The sequence below is a fragment of the Palaemon carinicauda genome, chromosome 26, assembly GCF_036898095.1.
Source record: "Palaemon carinicauda isolate YSFRI2023 chromosome 26, ASM3689809v2, whole genome shotgun sequence".
NCBI lineage: Eukaryota > Metazoa > Arthropoda > Malacostraca > Decapoda > Palaemonidae > Palaemon > Palaemon carinicauda.
The window spans coordinates 55,395,125-55,408,534 of NC_090750.1; the positions used below are offsets into that span (position 1 = coordinate 55,395,125).

The following is a 13,410-nucleotide window of genomic DNA, read 5'->3' on the forward strand; positions in this document are numbered from 1 at the left end:
GAACAGTCTTAATACTGTAATCCATAAGTCTTTGTATGGAGACGGGACAAATGAAGAGGAGTTCTTATTAGAATTGCAGTCTTGTGATGATTACTCAGATAAATTAAATACCTGTTTTGCTGTTTTACAATTGATGGATTCTAAGCCTGAGGCCAAGGATTCTGAATTGATGGATTCTAAGCCTGAGGCCAAGGATTCTGAGACCGCAAGAAGTCTCTTAAAGAGTCCTGTAGTTCCACTTCCGGTTTACGCTAGCACCGAAAGTGAAAATGTTGAAAAATTTCTTGTTGAGTTTGAATCGGCTATTGCCACATATTCGTACACTGAGAGAGATAAACTATTACTTCTCAAGCAACAGGTATCAGGCAGAGCTTCAATTTTACTCGAGAATCTTGAAATTTCAAAGCAGACCTATACTGATGCTAAGAAATTGCTTAAAGAAGCACTGGCTTCTCGTTCGCTTCAGAAATTCAATGTAATTAAGCAATTAAGTGAAATGAAGCTTGAGTATGGCACTGATCCTTTTTCCTATATTGGAAAAATTACAACTGTAACTGAAACTTTTTCTACATGGGAAATCAAAGTAGATGATATTTTGCAGTATTTCATCTGGCAAGGCATGAATGACTCCTTTAAAGCTCAGCTAATAAATGTGACTAATCATGTACGTCCATCACTTGAAGAGATAAAGGAAAATTTCTTTGAAGCATCTGAACGTTATATGGACGTCACAAGGAAGTTTAATGAAAGGAGGAGACAAGGAGGAAAATCTTCTACATCACTTGCAGTTAATGTTAAATATGAGGATAATGAAACTAACAGAATTAGTACTTCTGACGCCGCTTCTCCGAGGAAAAGGTGCACTCTTTGCCAGGAAAACCATGCAACACATAAGTGTATAAAATATAAAGAACCTGAGCATAAGCTGAGACGCTTAGAAGAACTTAATGGTTGCAAGAAATGTGCTAACATTGGACATACCACTGACAAATGCAAGTTTAAATTCTTTAAGAAATGCTATTTTTGTAAGGGTTGGCATTTTTCATTTTTGTGTGATCATCAAGGTGAAAAATCTCATGATGAAAAACTACAAATGAATGCGAGAGGTAGCAAGGAAGTAAAAGCAGGTAATTCAAAACACAGGGAAACCTCAAGTGATGTAATGATTATAACTAAGGCTTTGCATACCACTGATGGCGCCTCTGTTTTGCCAACTTTTACCTGTGAAATGTTGAATGGAGCCCTTGTTAGAGGTTTGAAGGACTGTGGCTGTCAGACCAGTTTTGTAACTGAAAAACTTGCAAGTGATAATAGGTTGAAAGTGTTAGAAGATAATGTCTCTTTAACAGTCAATGGTTTTAATTCAAGTAAGAAGTATAAATCCAAAATAGTTGAATTAAAGTGCAACTTTGATAAGGCATGTGTAATACATGCATTGTGTGTACCAAGCATAGATATAAACTTGTCATTGCCAGGAATTTCAGAAGTGGCCAGGGCCTTTGCCAAAAAAGGCTTCAAATTAGCTGATAAATATTTGACTGATGGTAGTGATAAAATAAAGGATATTGACTTGATACTCGGTACAAATGATGCCCATTGTTTATTAGATTTTTCAGTAAAATTTGGCAATGATCACCCATCTGTTTATTTGGGATCAGCTGCAGGAGTTATGTTAATGGGTAATGTCAAGATTATGCAACAGAATCTACCTTATCTTTCAAAGGACTTTTCTTGTTCTTGGTGTTCGGAGCACTCCCGCTCGGTTGCCGATTATGAGGAAACATGTGAGTTAAATGGAAACAAATCCCCTGTATTTGATGGCATAGATGAATGCTGCAAGTATATTGGATTTGGAAGTTCTATGGGTGAGCCAAGTGGCTTAAGTTTGGAATGCGAGGTGGAGGTTCAAGCTAACTTCGCTATTTTAAATGAAAAAGGTATGATTGAAGAATCAGAGCTGAGACGTGCAACTGAGGAGATGCTGCGGTCTGTGTTTGAGAAATCTATTTATGAACCAGACCCTGAAGATGGAAACTTGATGTCAGATTGTAATGCAAATTTGATAAGTTTACCCTTGATAACGCAAGAAGAAACGAGGAAGGAAGGCTAGAGATGCCTCTTCTATGGAATGAAAAGAGCTGTCATTTGCTTGGACGGAATTTCAACCTTGCAAAGGCTGTATTGAGGTCCAACACGAGAAAATTACAAAGGAACAAGGCAAATTTGGAACTTATGAATGAAAATTTTAAAGAACAAGCAAAACTTGGGATAATTGAAAGAGTACCAAATCTAGAAAGGTACATGGATGAGCATCCTGAGTGCAGTTTTTTAGCACACATGGGAGTTTTTCAATATTAAACTTACCCGATAATCATGTAGCTGTCAACTCCGTTGCCCGACAGAATTCTACGGGAGGGATACGCCAGCTATCACAATACTAGAAGGGGGTGTACTCACCAGCGCCACCTGTGGCCAGGTACTACAGTACTTCTTGTTGACACCTCCTCAATTTTTCCTCTGTCGTGCTTCCGGCAAGACGTTCTGGGATACGCTTATGATCTTGGAGTATTTTCACGGCTTTTGGTGAAGTATTTCTCTCAGATTTCGGCTGTCGCTTTACTGGAAAACTTCTATATTAGCTTAGATAGCTATTATTTAGACTGATTAATGGTTAACGATCTTTTTGCTTGATTTGGAATCCCCACTTGGCTAACTCTTTGATTCAAGATGTCTGACATTTCACAAGCCCCACCCCATAGACGATGTAGGTCTTGTAATAGGCGTATTCCGAAGGCCTCGGTAGATCCTCACACCGCTTGTTCTGACTGTAGGGAAAGACCCTGTCAGTTGGAAGATCGATGTGAGGAATGCGCCGGACTTTCGTAACTTGATTTTGTCCGATTTCTTAAGTATTCAACCAAGTTAGAGAGAGAGAGGGTTAGGAGAAGTTCTTCTCGCTCTTCACTTTTTTCCTCACCTCATGATCTCCTGAACCTACTATTTGCCCTCAACCTGATATGTCTGTTGTTTTGCGTGCCATTCAAGCTTTAGGTGACAAAGTGGAGTCGGTGGTTAGTGATCATAAGTCTCTTATGGCCGAAGTCAAGGAACTTAAGGTCAAGAGTGCAGTGGGTGGTAATAGTGCCAGTGCTGTGACGAGTGCTAGTGTCAGTGCAGTGCCAAGTGCTAGTGTCAGTGTCAGTGTGGTGCGTGAGGGTACTTCTGTGCGTGCCAGTCGTCCTCCCAGTCCGGGACCTCTTGCAAGCTCCCAAGCCCAGGGGAGAAGCAATGTCGAAGGGCAAAAGGGTTCGGCAGGCCTTGATCGGCGCACAGAAGTATCCTCGGTGGTTGCGGGCGTGTCTTCCAGAGACCGTCACTCCCACCCGCAGACGATTGAGCCCGTCTTTTACTAGTCTGCTGAAGAATTGTCAGGGAGGAAACGTTGGACTCAGGTCTCAAGACCTCTCAAACGCAGAGTCCAGACCTCAAGAGCTCTACAACCTGGCTGCAGTCATTGGATCAGCTCTGACTCGCCGCAGTCATCAGTTGAAGGCACTCCTCCTAAGAGGAGTAAGGTGCTGCCGCAACAGATCTCTTCTGTTAAGGCTTTGCCTCAGCAGACCTTAGTGTCTGCCGACCCCAAGTTGACTCTACTGCAGTCCATGCAGTCACAACTTGCGGTCTTGATGCGTGAGTGTCAGGCTGAGAAGGTTACACCTCCTCCTGCGATCGCTCCGCCTAACCGCAGTCCTGCCTGCCAGGCGTACGATGTTGAGGCTCCTCAGGATACCTTACCACGTACTGAGTTACCAGTTTCCAGTGGTGTGCAGCTACCTCCGCCTTCCTTAAGGCAACCTCAGCAATGGGAACAGGAAGCTTATACCTTACTTCCTCCGCTTCCACTTGCGGTTCCACCAGTGAGGCAACACTCTCTTGAGGTACAACAACCTCTCCCATCCATGAGGCAGACACCTCAGCTCTCGCTGCAGCGACCTCAACCCTCCTCAAGGCGAGAGCCTCAACACCTTAGCCTTGCGCCTCAGGAACCTCAACTCGCGAGACAAGTTATGCGTTCTGCGCAGCCTCTACCCCAACTCTCGCAGCTCACACCTCAGGAACCTCAACTCGTTCCTCAGGAACTTGCTACTGTGCATCCGCTCACCTTACAGCAAGCGCAACCCTTGAGGCAAGACACTCATGCCAGGAGTCAGCCTCCTCCACCCATGCGCCTACCTTCTGCTACTTCTTTTGACCAGCCTTTGCAGCCTGAGCCTCAGGTGTCGCCTCAGCAGCAGAGACTTGAGGATGAAACCACAAGCGTTTTTGCTCCCGCTCGTGCTGACTCTGCTGTTCAGCATACCTTACCTCTCACTTCGCTACACTCTGGTGATGAGGTTTCTGATGATGAGGCTGCACACCTGGATCCCTCATCAGACGTGGATGAATCCAAGTCTTCTCCGCCTCCTATTGACTTTCGTAAGGTCTTGGCTCTTTTCAGAGAGGTATACCCAGACCATTTTGTCTCTGCTACCCCCCGCTCTCCGCCATCTGAGTTTTCGCTGGGCATGCAGCCAGCCAAGTCAACTTATACTAAGCTCGTCTTTGCAAGGTCCTCTAAGAGAGCGTTAAGAATTTTAGAGGAGTGTTTGCAGTCTAAGCAGCAACTAGGAAAGACTTCCTTTATGTTTCCTCCGACTAAGCTCACTTCTAAAGCGGGCGTTTGGTATGCCACAGGAGAGGAACCAGGCTTGGGAGTACCTGCCTCTGCCCAGGCTGACTTCTCAAGTTTGGTAGACTCTCCTCGTAGAACAGCAATGAGGCGCTCTAAGGTTTGCTGGACCTTCTCCGATCTAGATCACTTCCTAAAGGGTGTATTTAGAGCCTTTGAGATGTTCAATTTCCTAGACTGGTGCCTGGGGGCCCTTAGCAAGAAGACCTTCCCTGCGGACAAGGACTCAGCCATGCTCTTAATGTCCTGCATGGATAAGGCTATTAGGGATGGATCTGGCGAGCTTGCTTCGATGTTTGTGTCAGGAGTGCTTAAGAAAAGGGAGCAGCTTTGTTCCTTCCTTTCCTCCAGCATCACACCTTGTCAAAGGTCTCAACTCCTTTTCGCTCCGCTCTCTAAGTTCCTGTTTCCTGAAGAGCTTGTTAAGGACTTGTCTGCGGCCCTGATACAAAAGGACACCCATGATCTTATGGCCTCATCAGCTCGTAAGACCTAGGTTGCTACCTCAGTCCCCAGGACTTATCGCACCCCAGTGGCTGATACTCCTGCTACGAGGTTTATTCCGCCCTTTCGTGGTAGAGCCCCCAGCCGTGGAAGCTCCCGTCCAGACTCTTCCAGGAGCAAGTCTAGGAAAGGTTCCAAGGCTTCTAAAGGCAAAACTGACTCTCCTCCTCTCCAGACAGCAGTAGGCGCCAGACTCAAGATCTTCTGGCAAGCCTGGGAAAAGAGAGGTGCAGACGCCCAGTCTATCAGTTGGCTGAGGGAGGGTTACAGGATACCATTCTGCCGCAAACCCCCTCTGACCACATCTCCCATCAACCTCTCTCCCAACTACAAGGAAAAGGACAAGAGGCTAGCGTTGCACCAGGAGGTGTCGCTCCTGTTACAGAAGAAGGCAGTGGTTATAGTCCGGGACCATCAATCCCCGGGCTTCTACAACCGTCTCTTTCTGGTGGCCAAGAAGACAGGAGGTTGGAGACCGGTGCTGGACGTCAGCGCGCTCAATGCTTATGTCACCAAGCAGACGTTCACGATGGAGACGACGAAGTCGGTCCTAGCAGCGGTCAGGCAGGAGGACTAGATGGTCTCGTTGGACCTGAAAGATGCTTACTTTCACGTTCCTATTCATCCAGACTCCCAACCTTTCCTGAGATTCGTTTTTGGAAAGGTTGTCTACCAATTCCAAGCCCTGTGTTTTGGCCTAAGCACAGCTCCTATGGTGTTTACGCATCTGATGAGGAATATAGCAAAATTCCTCCACTTATCGGACATCAGAGCCTCCCTTTATTTAGACGACTGGCTGTTGAGAGCCTCCACGAGTCGTCGCTGTCTGGAGAGTCTCAACTGGACTTTGGACTTGATCAAAGAACTGGGTCTGTTAGTCAATCTAGAAAAGTCCCAGCTCATTCCCTCCCAATCCATTGTGTACCTGGGAATGGAGATTCGGAGTCAGGATTTTCGGGCTTTTCCATCGGCCCCAAGGATAAGCCAAGCCCTAGATTGCATCCTGAGCATGCTGAAGAGGAGCAGTTGCTCGGTGAGACAGTGGATGAGTCTCGCAGGGACCCTTTCATCGTTGGCCCTGTTCGTCGAGCTAGGGAGACTCCACCTCCGCCCTCTTCAATTCCATCTAGCAGCTCATTGGGACAAGGGTTTGACTCTCGAAGCAGTCTCTATCCCAGTCACCAAAGAGATGAAGACCACTCTCTTGTGGTGGAAGACCAATCTCCTTCTCAGGGAGGGCCTATCGTTGGCGATTCAGACCCCCAATCTTCATCTCTTCTCGGATGCATCGGACTCGGGCTGGGGCGCGACCTTGAACGGACGGGAGTGCTCGGGAACGTGGAAAGAGGAACAGGAAACGCTCCACATCAACTGCAAGGAGCTACTAGCAGTTCATTTAGCCCTATTGAACTTCAAGTCCCTCCTGCTAGGCAAGGTGGTGGAGGTGAACTCCGACAACACCACAGCCTTGGCTTACATCTCCAAGCAAGGAGGGACCCATTCGAGGAGCCTATACGAGATAGCAAGGGACCTCCTCATTTGGTCAAGAAGTCTAAACCTCACCCTAGTTACGAGGTTCATTCAGGGCAACATGAACGTCTCAGCAGATCGCCTAAGCAGAAGGGATCAGGTCATCCCCACGGAATGGACCCTCCACAAGAGCGTGTGCAACAGACTTTGGACCTTGTGGGGTCAGCCGACAATAGATCTGTTTGCCACCTCCATGACCAAGAGACTTCCTTTGTACTGTTCCCCAGTTCCAGACCCAGCAGCAGTTCATGTGGATGCTTTTCTGCTGAACTGGTCCCATCTCGACCTTTACGCATTCCCACCGTTCAAGATCATAAACAAAGTCCTTCAGAAGTTCATCTCGCACGAAGGGACACGGCTGACGCTGGTTGCTCCCCTTTGGCCTGCAAGAGAATGGTTCAGAGGTACTACAATGGCTGGTCGACATCCCCAGGACTCTCCCTCTAAGAGTGGACCTTCTACGTCAACCTCGCGTAGACAGGTTGCACCCAAACCTCCACGCTCTTCGGCTGACTGCCTTCAGACTGTCGAAAGATTCGCTAGAGCTAGAGGCTTTTCGAAGGAGGCAGCCAGTGCGATTGCCAGAGCAAGGAGGGTATCCACTCGTAGAGTCTACCAATCCAAGTGGGAAGTCTTCCGGAGCTGGTGTAGAGCCAATGCAGTTTCCTCTACCAATACCTCTGTGACCCAAATAGCTGACTTCCTATTACATCTTAGGAATGAGAGATCCCTTTCAGCTCCTACGATTAAAGGGTACAGGAGTATGTTGGCTTCAGTTCTCCGCCACAGAGGTTTGGACCTTTCTTCCAACAAGGACCTTCAAGACATCCTTAAGTCTTTCGAGACTACTAAAGAACGTCGTTTACCCACTCCAGGCTGGAATCTAGACGTAGTCTTAAGGTTCCTTATGTCACCTAGGTTCGAACCTCTCCAGTCAGCTTCCTTCAAGGACCTTACCCTCAAGACACTTTTTCTCGTCTGCCTTGCAACAGCTAAAAGAGTCAGTGAGGTTCATGCCTTCAGCAAGAACATTGGGTTCACATCCGAATCTGCAACATGTTCTTTACAGCTCGGATTCTTAGCTAAGAATGAACTTCCTTCACGTCCTTGGCCTAGATCGTTTGAAATTCCTAGCCTCTCCAACATGGTAGGTAACGAGCTAGAAAGAGTTCTTTGCCCTGTCAGAGCTCTGAAATTTTATCTTAATAGGTCAAAACCTATTCGAGGACAGTCAGAAGCCTTATGGTGTGCAATCAAGAAACCTTCGAGGCCCATGTCCAAAAACGGAGTTTCGTATTATATAAGGCTTCTGATTAGAGAAGCCAATTCTCACTTGAAGGAGGAAGACCTTGCTTTGCTGAAGGTAAGGACCCACGAAGTGAGAGCCGTAGCTACTTCGATGGCCTTTAATAAAAACCGTTCTCTGCAGAGCATAATGGATGCGACCTATTGGAGGAGCAAGTCAGTGTTTGCATCATTTTATCTTAAAGATGTCCAGTCTCTTTACGAGAACTGCTACACCCTGGGACCATTCATAGCAGCGAGTGCAGTAGTAGGTGAGGGCTCAGCCACTACATTCCCTTAATCCCATAACCTTTTTTAACCTTTCTCTTGAATGCTTTTATTGTTGTTTTTATGGTTGTTACGGTAGGCTAAGAAGCCTTCCGCATCCTTTTGATTTGGCGGGTGGTCAATTCATTCTTGAGAAGCGCCTGGGTTAGAGGTTGTGTAGAGGTCCTTTAGTAGGGGTTGCAGCCCTATATACTTTAGCACCTTAGAGTTGATTCAGCCTCCTAAGAGGAACGCTGCGCTCGGTAAGGAAGACTAACTTAAAAAAGGCAGAGTAACGGTTCAAGTCGACTTCCTTACCAGGTACTTATTATTTCATTGTTATTTTGAGATAACTGATTATATGAAATACGGGATACTTGGCTATCCTTTAATCTTGTACACTGGTTTTCACCCACCCCCCTGGGTGTGAATCAGCTACATGATTATCGGGTAAGTTTAATATTGAAAAATGTTATTTTTATTAGTAAAATAAATTTTTGAATATACTTACCCGATAATCATGATTTAATTGACCCTCCCTTCCTCCCCATAGAGAACCAGTGGACCGAGGAAAAATTGAGGAGGTGTCAACAAGTACTGTAGTACCTGGCCACAGGTGGCGCTGGTGAGTACACCCCCTTCTAGTATTGTGATAGCTGGCGTATCCCTCCCGTAGAATTCTGTCGGGCAACGGAGTTGACAGCTACATGATTATCGGGTAAGTATATTCAAAAATTTATTTTACTAATAAAAATAACATTTTTAGACTAGATCGGGAAACAACAAAATGCAGAGTTGTTTTCCTGTCCAATGTTTGTGAACCTAGCAGGTCCAGTGTGATGACGGTCAATCATAATCAGGCTATGTATGCTGGCCCATCACTCAATCAAAAGATAACGTCTGCAATGCTTCATTTGAGATTTGGATCTAAATTACTCATCTTCGATATTAAGAAAGCATTCAATCAAATAGCACTCAGTGAGCTTGATCAGCAGAAGTTACTCTTTTTGTGGTATAAGAATGTTAAGAAAGGGGATTTCTCTATAGTTGCCTACAAAAATGTTCGTCTTCCTTTTGGACTTCGATGCAGTCCTACAATTTTGATGTTAGCTCTTTTCAAAATTTTAGTACTGGATAGCAAGAATGATAATCCTAGACTAAGAAATGCAAAATGGATAATGTATCAGCTCTTCTATATGGATAATGGTGGATTTACTTGTGAATCATCTGAAACCTTGAATTGGATACATGAGATTTTACAGGGTATTTTTGATCCTTACAAATTTGAACTACAGCAGATGTTTTCTAATGATTCTACACTACAAGATAAAATTGATGGAGAAAATATGCAATCGGATGTAGGATGCAAGAAATCTGAGATGGAGGTGAAATTACTTGGGATGATCTGGAATCGAGGGAGTGATACAATTTCAACCAGGAAATTGTGCCTTGATGAAAAGGCTAATACAAAGAGGGAAATTTTGCGATCCATTGCATCTAATTATGATGTTTTCAACATAAATGGTCCTCTTCTTAACAGAGCTAGACTTTTTATGCAGGACTTGCAATGTGAGAGGACGCTTGGATGGGATACACAACTTAGAGACTTTCAACAAAAGGAATGGAAAAATATTGCAAACCAAGTAAATTCTGCTCCTGTTTTTGAGCTTCAGAGATGTGTTGGTGAAAGGACAGATGAATATAAACTTGAGGCTTATGTTGATGCTAGCAAAAGAGTTTATGGAGTTGTTGTATATTTATGCAATATAAGAAGTGGTGAAAGAAGCTTTGTATTAGCGAAAAACAGACTCATTGGATCCAAATTGCATGAAAAGTCCATTCCTTCACTCGAATTACAGGCTATATGTTTGGGTACAGAGGTTTTGTTGGATACCTATAATGAACTGAGTGGCACACACTGCCTGGTGCCCATCAAAATAGTTGACTTGGGGCTATTCTCAGATAGTTTTGTTGCCCTGTCGTGGCTTAAGTCATTTTCTCATAGGTTTGATAAAATGCAGAAAAGGTCAGTGTTCGTAATGAACAAACTGAATCATATAATAAAGCTATGTGAGGGGAGAAGTGTTGGATTCTCCTTCGTGAGTGGAATGGACAACCCAGCCGACAAAATTACACGATGTCTGTCATTCAGAAGCTTAATGAAGTCTAATTACCATAAGGGTCCCAATATACGTGATCTCGATCAAGCTAGTAGAAGTGACATTTTAGGTTTCAAGGTACCAATGGTCGAGAATTTAGAACCCATTGAGGCATATACTGCATCAACCCGTATAAAAGAAAGCCAAACTGTAAAACTAGAGCACTTAATACCTCTAGATAGATATTCAAATATGAATACGTTGATATCTATACATGCGAAAGTTCTGGAATGCTGGGATCGATGGAAAGGGTTTATAAACAAGTCACATGGCTTTGATAAGAAGGACCTCCGCTCTAAGGCTTTGACTCAAATCATCTGTAGGGATCAACAAATAAATTTTCCAGATGTTATTGACTATTTAAGTAGTAACTCTAAAACCAAGATGGCTATGCCTAATTTGATATCACAGTTGAATTTGTATCCAGACACTCATAATTTGATAAGAGTGAATTGTAAATTTAATGAGAAGCGCAGTGTAACCAACCAAACTTATCCTATTCTTTTATCAAGAGAGAGTACTCTAACAAAACTTATTATATTGGATGAACATTTACTTTTGAAACATGCTGGTTGCTATGCCCTTTTGACAGAACTACGTAGGAAATTCTGGATACCAAAATTCTTCTCAACAGTTAAAAGGATTCTGAAGGAATGTGTTGTATGCCGGAGATATAACCAAAGACCTGTCAAACTTAATCAATCAGCCTATAGGGAATTTAGATTGAGTCCATCTGATAAACCTTTTGGTAATGTATACCTTGATTATTGTGGTCCATTTTATGTGAGACAAGGGAAAGATAAAGTCAAGGTTTGGATCCTTGTTATTTCATGCATGTTCAAACGAGCAGTTAATCTTAAGATCTGTATGGATATGACAGTTGAAGAGTTTTTGCGTGCTTTGTCACTGCATTCTTTCGAATATGGAGTCCCTCAGTTTATAGTAAGTGATTTGGGTACGCAAATAGTGGCAGGAGCCAATATTGTTCAGGATTTCCTGAAGGATGCCGAGACTGTTCAGTATTTAACTGATAATAATGTTGAGAAAGTCCATTTTCAACAGTACTATAAGGGCTGCAGTCAGCTTGGAGGATTGGTTGAGAGCGTAGTCAAAATGACCAAGCATATGATACGGAAGTCAATCAGAAATAATGTCATTGAATTTAGGGATTTTGAATATCTTGTTTGTCATGCTGTACATTTGATCAATAGAAGGCCGATTGCATTTAAAGAAGCATTAAGAGATTGTTCCAATAATGTACCAACCCCTATAACGCCAGAGGAACTTATTCATGGATATTCATTGGTCTCTTTGAATATTATTCCCGCATTACAAGCTGACCCTGATTCTGATGAGGATTTTCAGGTTGCCTTTGATGTTGTACATAAAATTAAAACATCTTATGAGAAGCTGAAACAAATTAGAACTAACTTGCTGGAAATCTATCATCGGGAATTCATGAACACACTAATTAAACAAGCTACTGATAAGAAGGATAGATATGCTCCTGTAAACCATAAACAAATCAGTATCGGCGATATTGTGCTGATTAAGGATGATGGATATAAACCTGTTAATTATCCTATGGGAATTGTCAAAAAAGTTTTCAAGAATATCAACGGAGAGGTAACTGCTGCGAAAGTTCTGAAGGGTAAAACCAATGAAATCACTAAAAGGCATTTTACTTCTTTAATACCACTCTTAAGGAAGGAGTCTGATGAGGATGCCGTAGCATCAGATGATGATGATGAGGATGCTGTAGCATCGAAAGAAGAGATTCCAGGCATGGACGTTTCTAGAAAACGTCCACAGAGAAAAGCTGCTGAGATATCACGGCAAAAATTCAAAACCATTCTAAACGATGATATTTCAGACTAATATTTTTTTTCTTTATTTGATCAAATTTACATTTGATCAAATTTACATAATTCTTATGTAATTTTGATTTCTTCCCCGGGAGTGTTGAAAAATAACAAAGTTATTTTTTGTTTTCTGTTTCTTTTTATAATATGGTAATTTGGTAATTTTGTAAAGGATTGTTTTTATTTTAACTTTCATTTTTAGTATTTAAATATTTTTGGTTTACATAAAATGATGACAATTCCTTAATAACCTGTTAAAACTTAAGATGGTTGGGGTCGTTGAAGAGACTTGCTGCTCGTTATACATTTCTTACAGAAAGGAGAAGTGGACGGCTTTCCATGAAAATATAGTTAGTTCTTAGCCATCTTCACCAGTGACAACATTGGATTTGCTGGCCTCTTTATCGTCATGGTGAAAAAATAAGTGATTTGTACCATGGATCCGCAGCTTACGTTGCCTTCTTCTTGGAAGCCTCATCAAGAGCCAACACAGAAATTGTGATTTGTTTAATTTACGAACAGCATACACGGACTGTATGGGTTGTGAGGTACGTCATCATTTTAAAGGTCATTTAAAATTTGTGATTTATAATTCATAGTTCATTTGATAATGAAAGTCCCTTGCTTTGCTTTTTAGCCCCCACAAATAAAAATACCCTTGGGTAATATTCATATCATTTACAATTTTCATGAAATTGCCATATTATAATTTCCCTGTCATAATTGAGAGATTCATTTATCTTCAGTTACTTTGAGCTGGTTAGATAATTTAAATTTTGTATCTTATTTTGGTATTCTATCATTTTTGCCACTTTTACGTTAATTAGTAGTTTATTTACATTAGTTGTTTTTACTACTTAGGTGGTTATTCGTTCGGCCTTACTGTCAATTTGGCTCGTTGTATACTAGTGATATACTCAATACGCAAAGTGGACCATTGCCTTTAGGTAATTATTATTTGATAATGTTAAGTGAAATCCATTATTGATACAATATATATATTTGAATGGCATTCCTGTGTTTTAAGTAATTTATTAGTTATTTCGATAGTTTAAATTACCATTTGAAGTGTAAT

The 13,410-nt window shown here is 42.6% G+C and overlaps 3 protein-coding genes and 1 long non-coding RNA gene across 4 annotated transcripts in view; all 4 read left to right on the forward strand.

The window, feature by feature from the left end:
- LOC137620163 (uncharacterized) overlaps positions 1–151 on the forward strand; it is a 1,576-nt gene extending 1,425 nt beyond the window's left edge. Inside the window, exon 3 of the long non-coding RNA XR_011040006.1 lies at positions 1–151. This exon is cut by the window's left edge and continues 496 nt beyond it. This is a non-coding gene — a long non-coding RNA (uncharacterized lncRNA).
- Positions 152–169: 18 nt separating this feature from the next.
- Positions 170–2,110, forward strand: LOC137619920 (uncharacterized). The gene has a single exon (XM_068350202.1). The coding sequence runs from the start codon at positions 170–172 to the stop codon at positions 2,108–2,110; it is 1,941 nt and encodes a 646-aa protein (XP_068206303.1).
- Positions 2,111–4,223: 2,113 nt separating this feature from the next.
- LOC137619921 (uncharacterized) lies at positions 4,224–10,325 on the forward strand. Its single transcript, XM_068350203.1, has 3 exons — positions 4,224–4,354; positions 9,081–10,194; positions 10,320–10,325. Exons 1-3 carry the CDS (start codon positions 4,224–4,226, stop codon positions 10,323–10,325), a joined length of 1,251 nt encoding a protein of 416 aa, XP_068206304.1.
- On the forward strand, positions 10,242–12,351 carry LOC137620164 (uncharacterized). Its single transcript, XM_068350412.1, has one exon. It carries the CDS (start codon positions 10,330–10,332, stop codon positions 12,349–12,351), a length of 2,022 nt encoding a protein of 673 aa, XP_068206513.1. The 5' UTR covers positions 10,242–10,329.
- Positions 12,352–13,410: the final 1,059 nt, after the last annotated feature.

What these genes read in the sequence shown, in the direction of transcription:
- LOC137620164 (XM_068350412.1), top strand. Translation starts at nt 10,330, where the DNA reads ATGCAGAAAAGGTCAGTGTTCGTAATGAACAAACTGAATCATATAATA.
- LOC137619920 (XM_068350202.1), top strand. Translation starts at nt 170, where the DNA reads ATGGATTCTAAGCCTGAGGCCAAGGATTCTGAGACCGCAAGAAGTCTC.
- LOC137619921 (XM_068350203.1), top strand. Translation starts at nt 4,224, where the DNA reads ATGCGCCTACCTTCTGCTACTTCTTTTGACCAGCCTTTGCAGCCTGAG. An exon ending in CGTGCTGACTCTGCTGTTCA is followed by an intron (nt 4,355 to 9,080) that starts GCATACCTTACC and finishes TAACATTTTTAG; the next exon opens with ACTAGATCGGGAAACAACAA.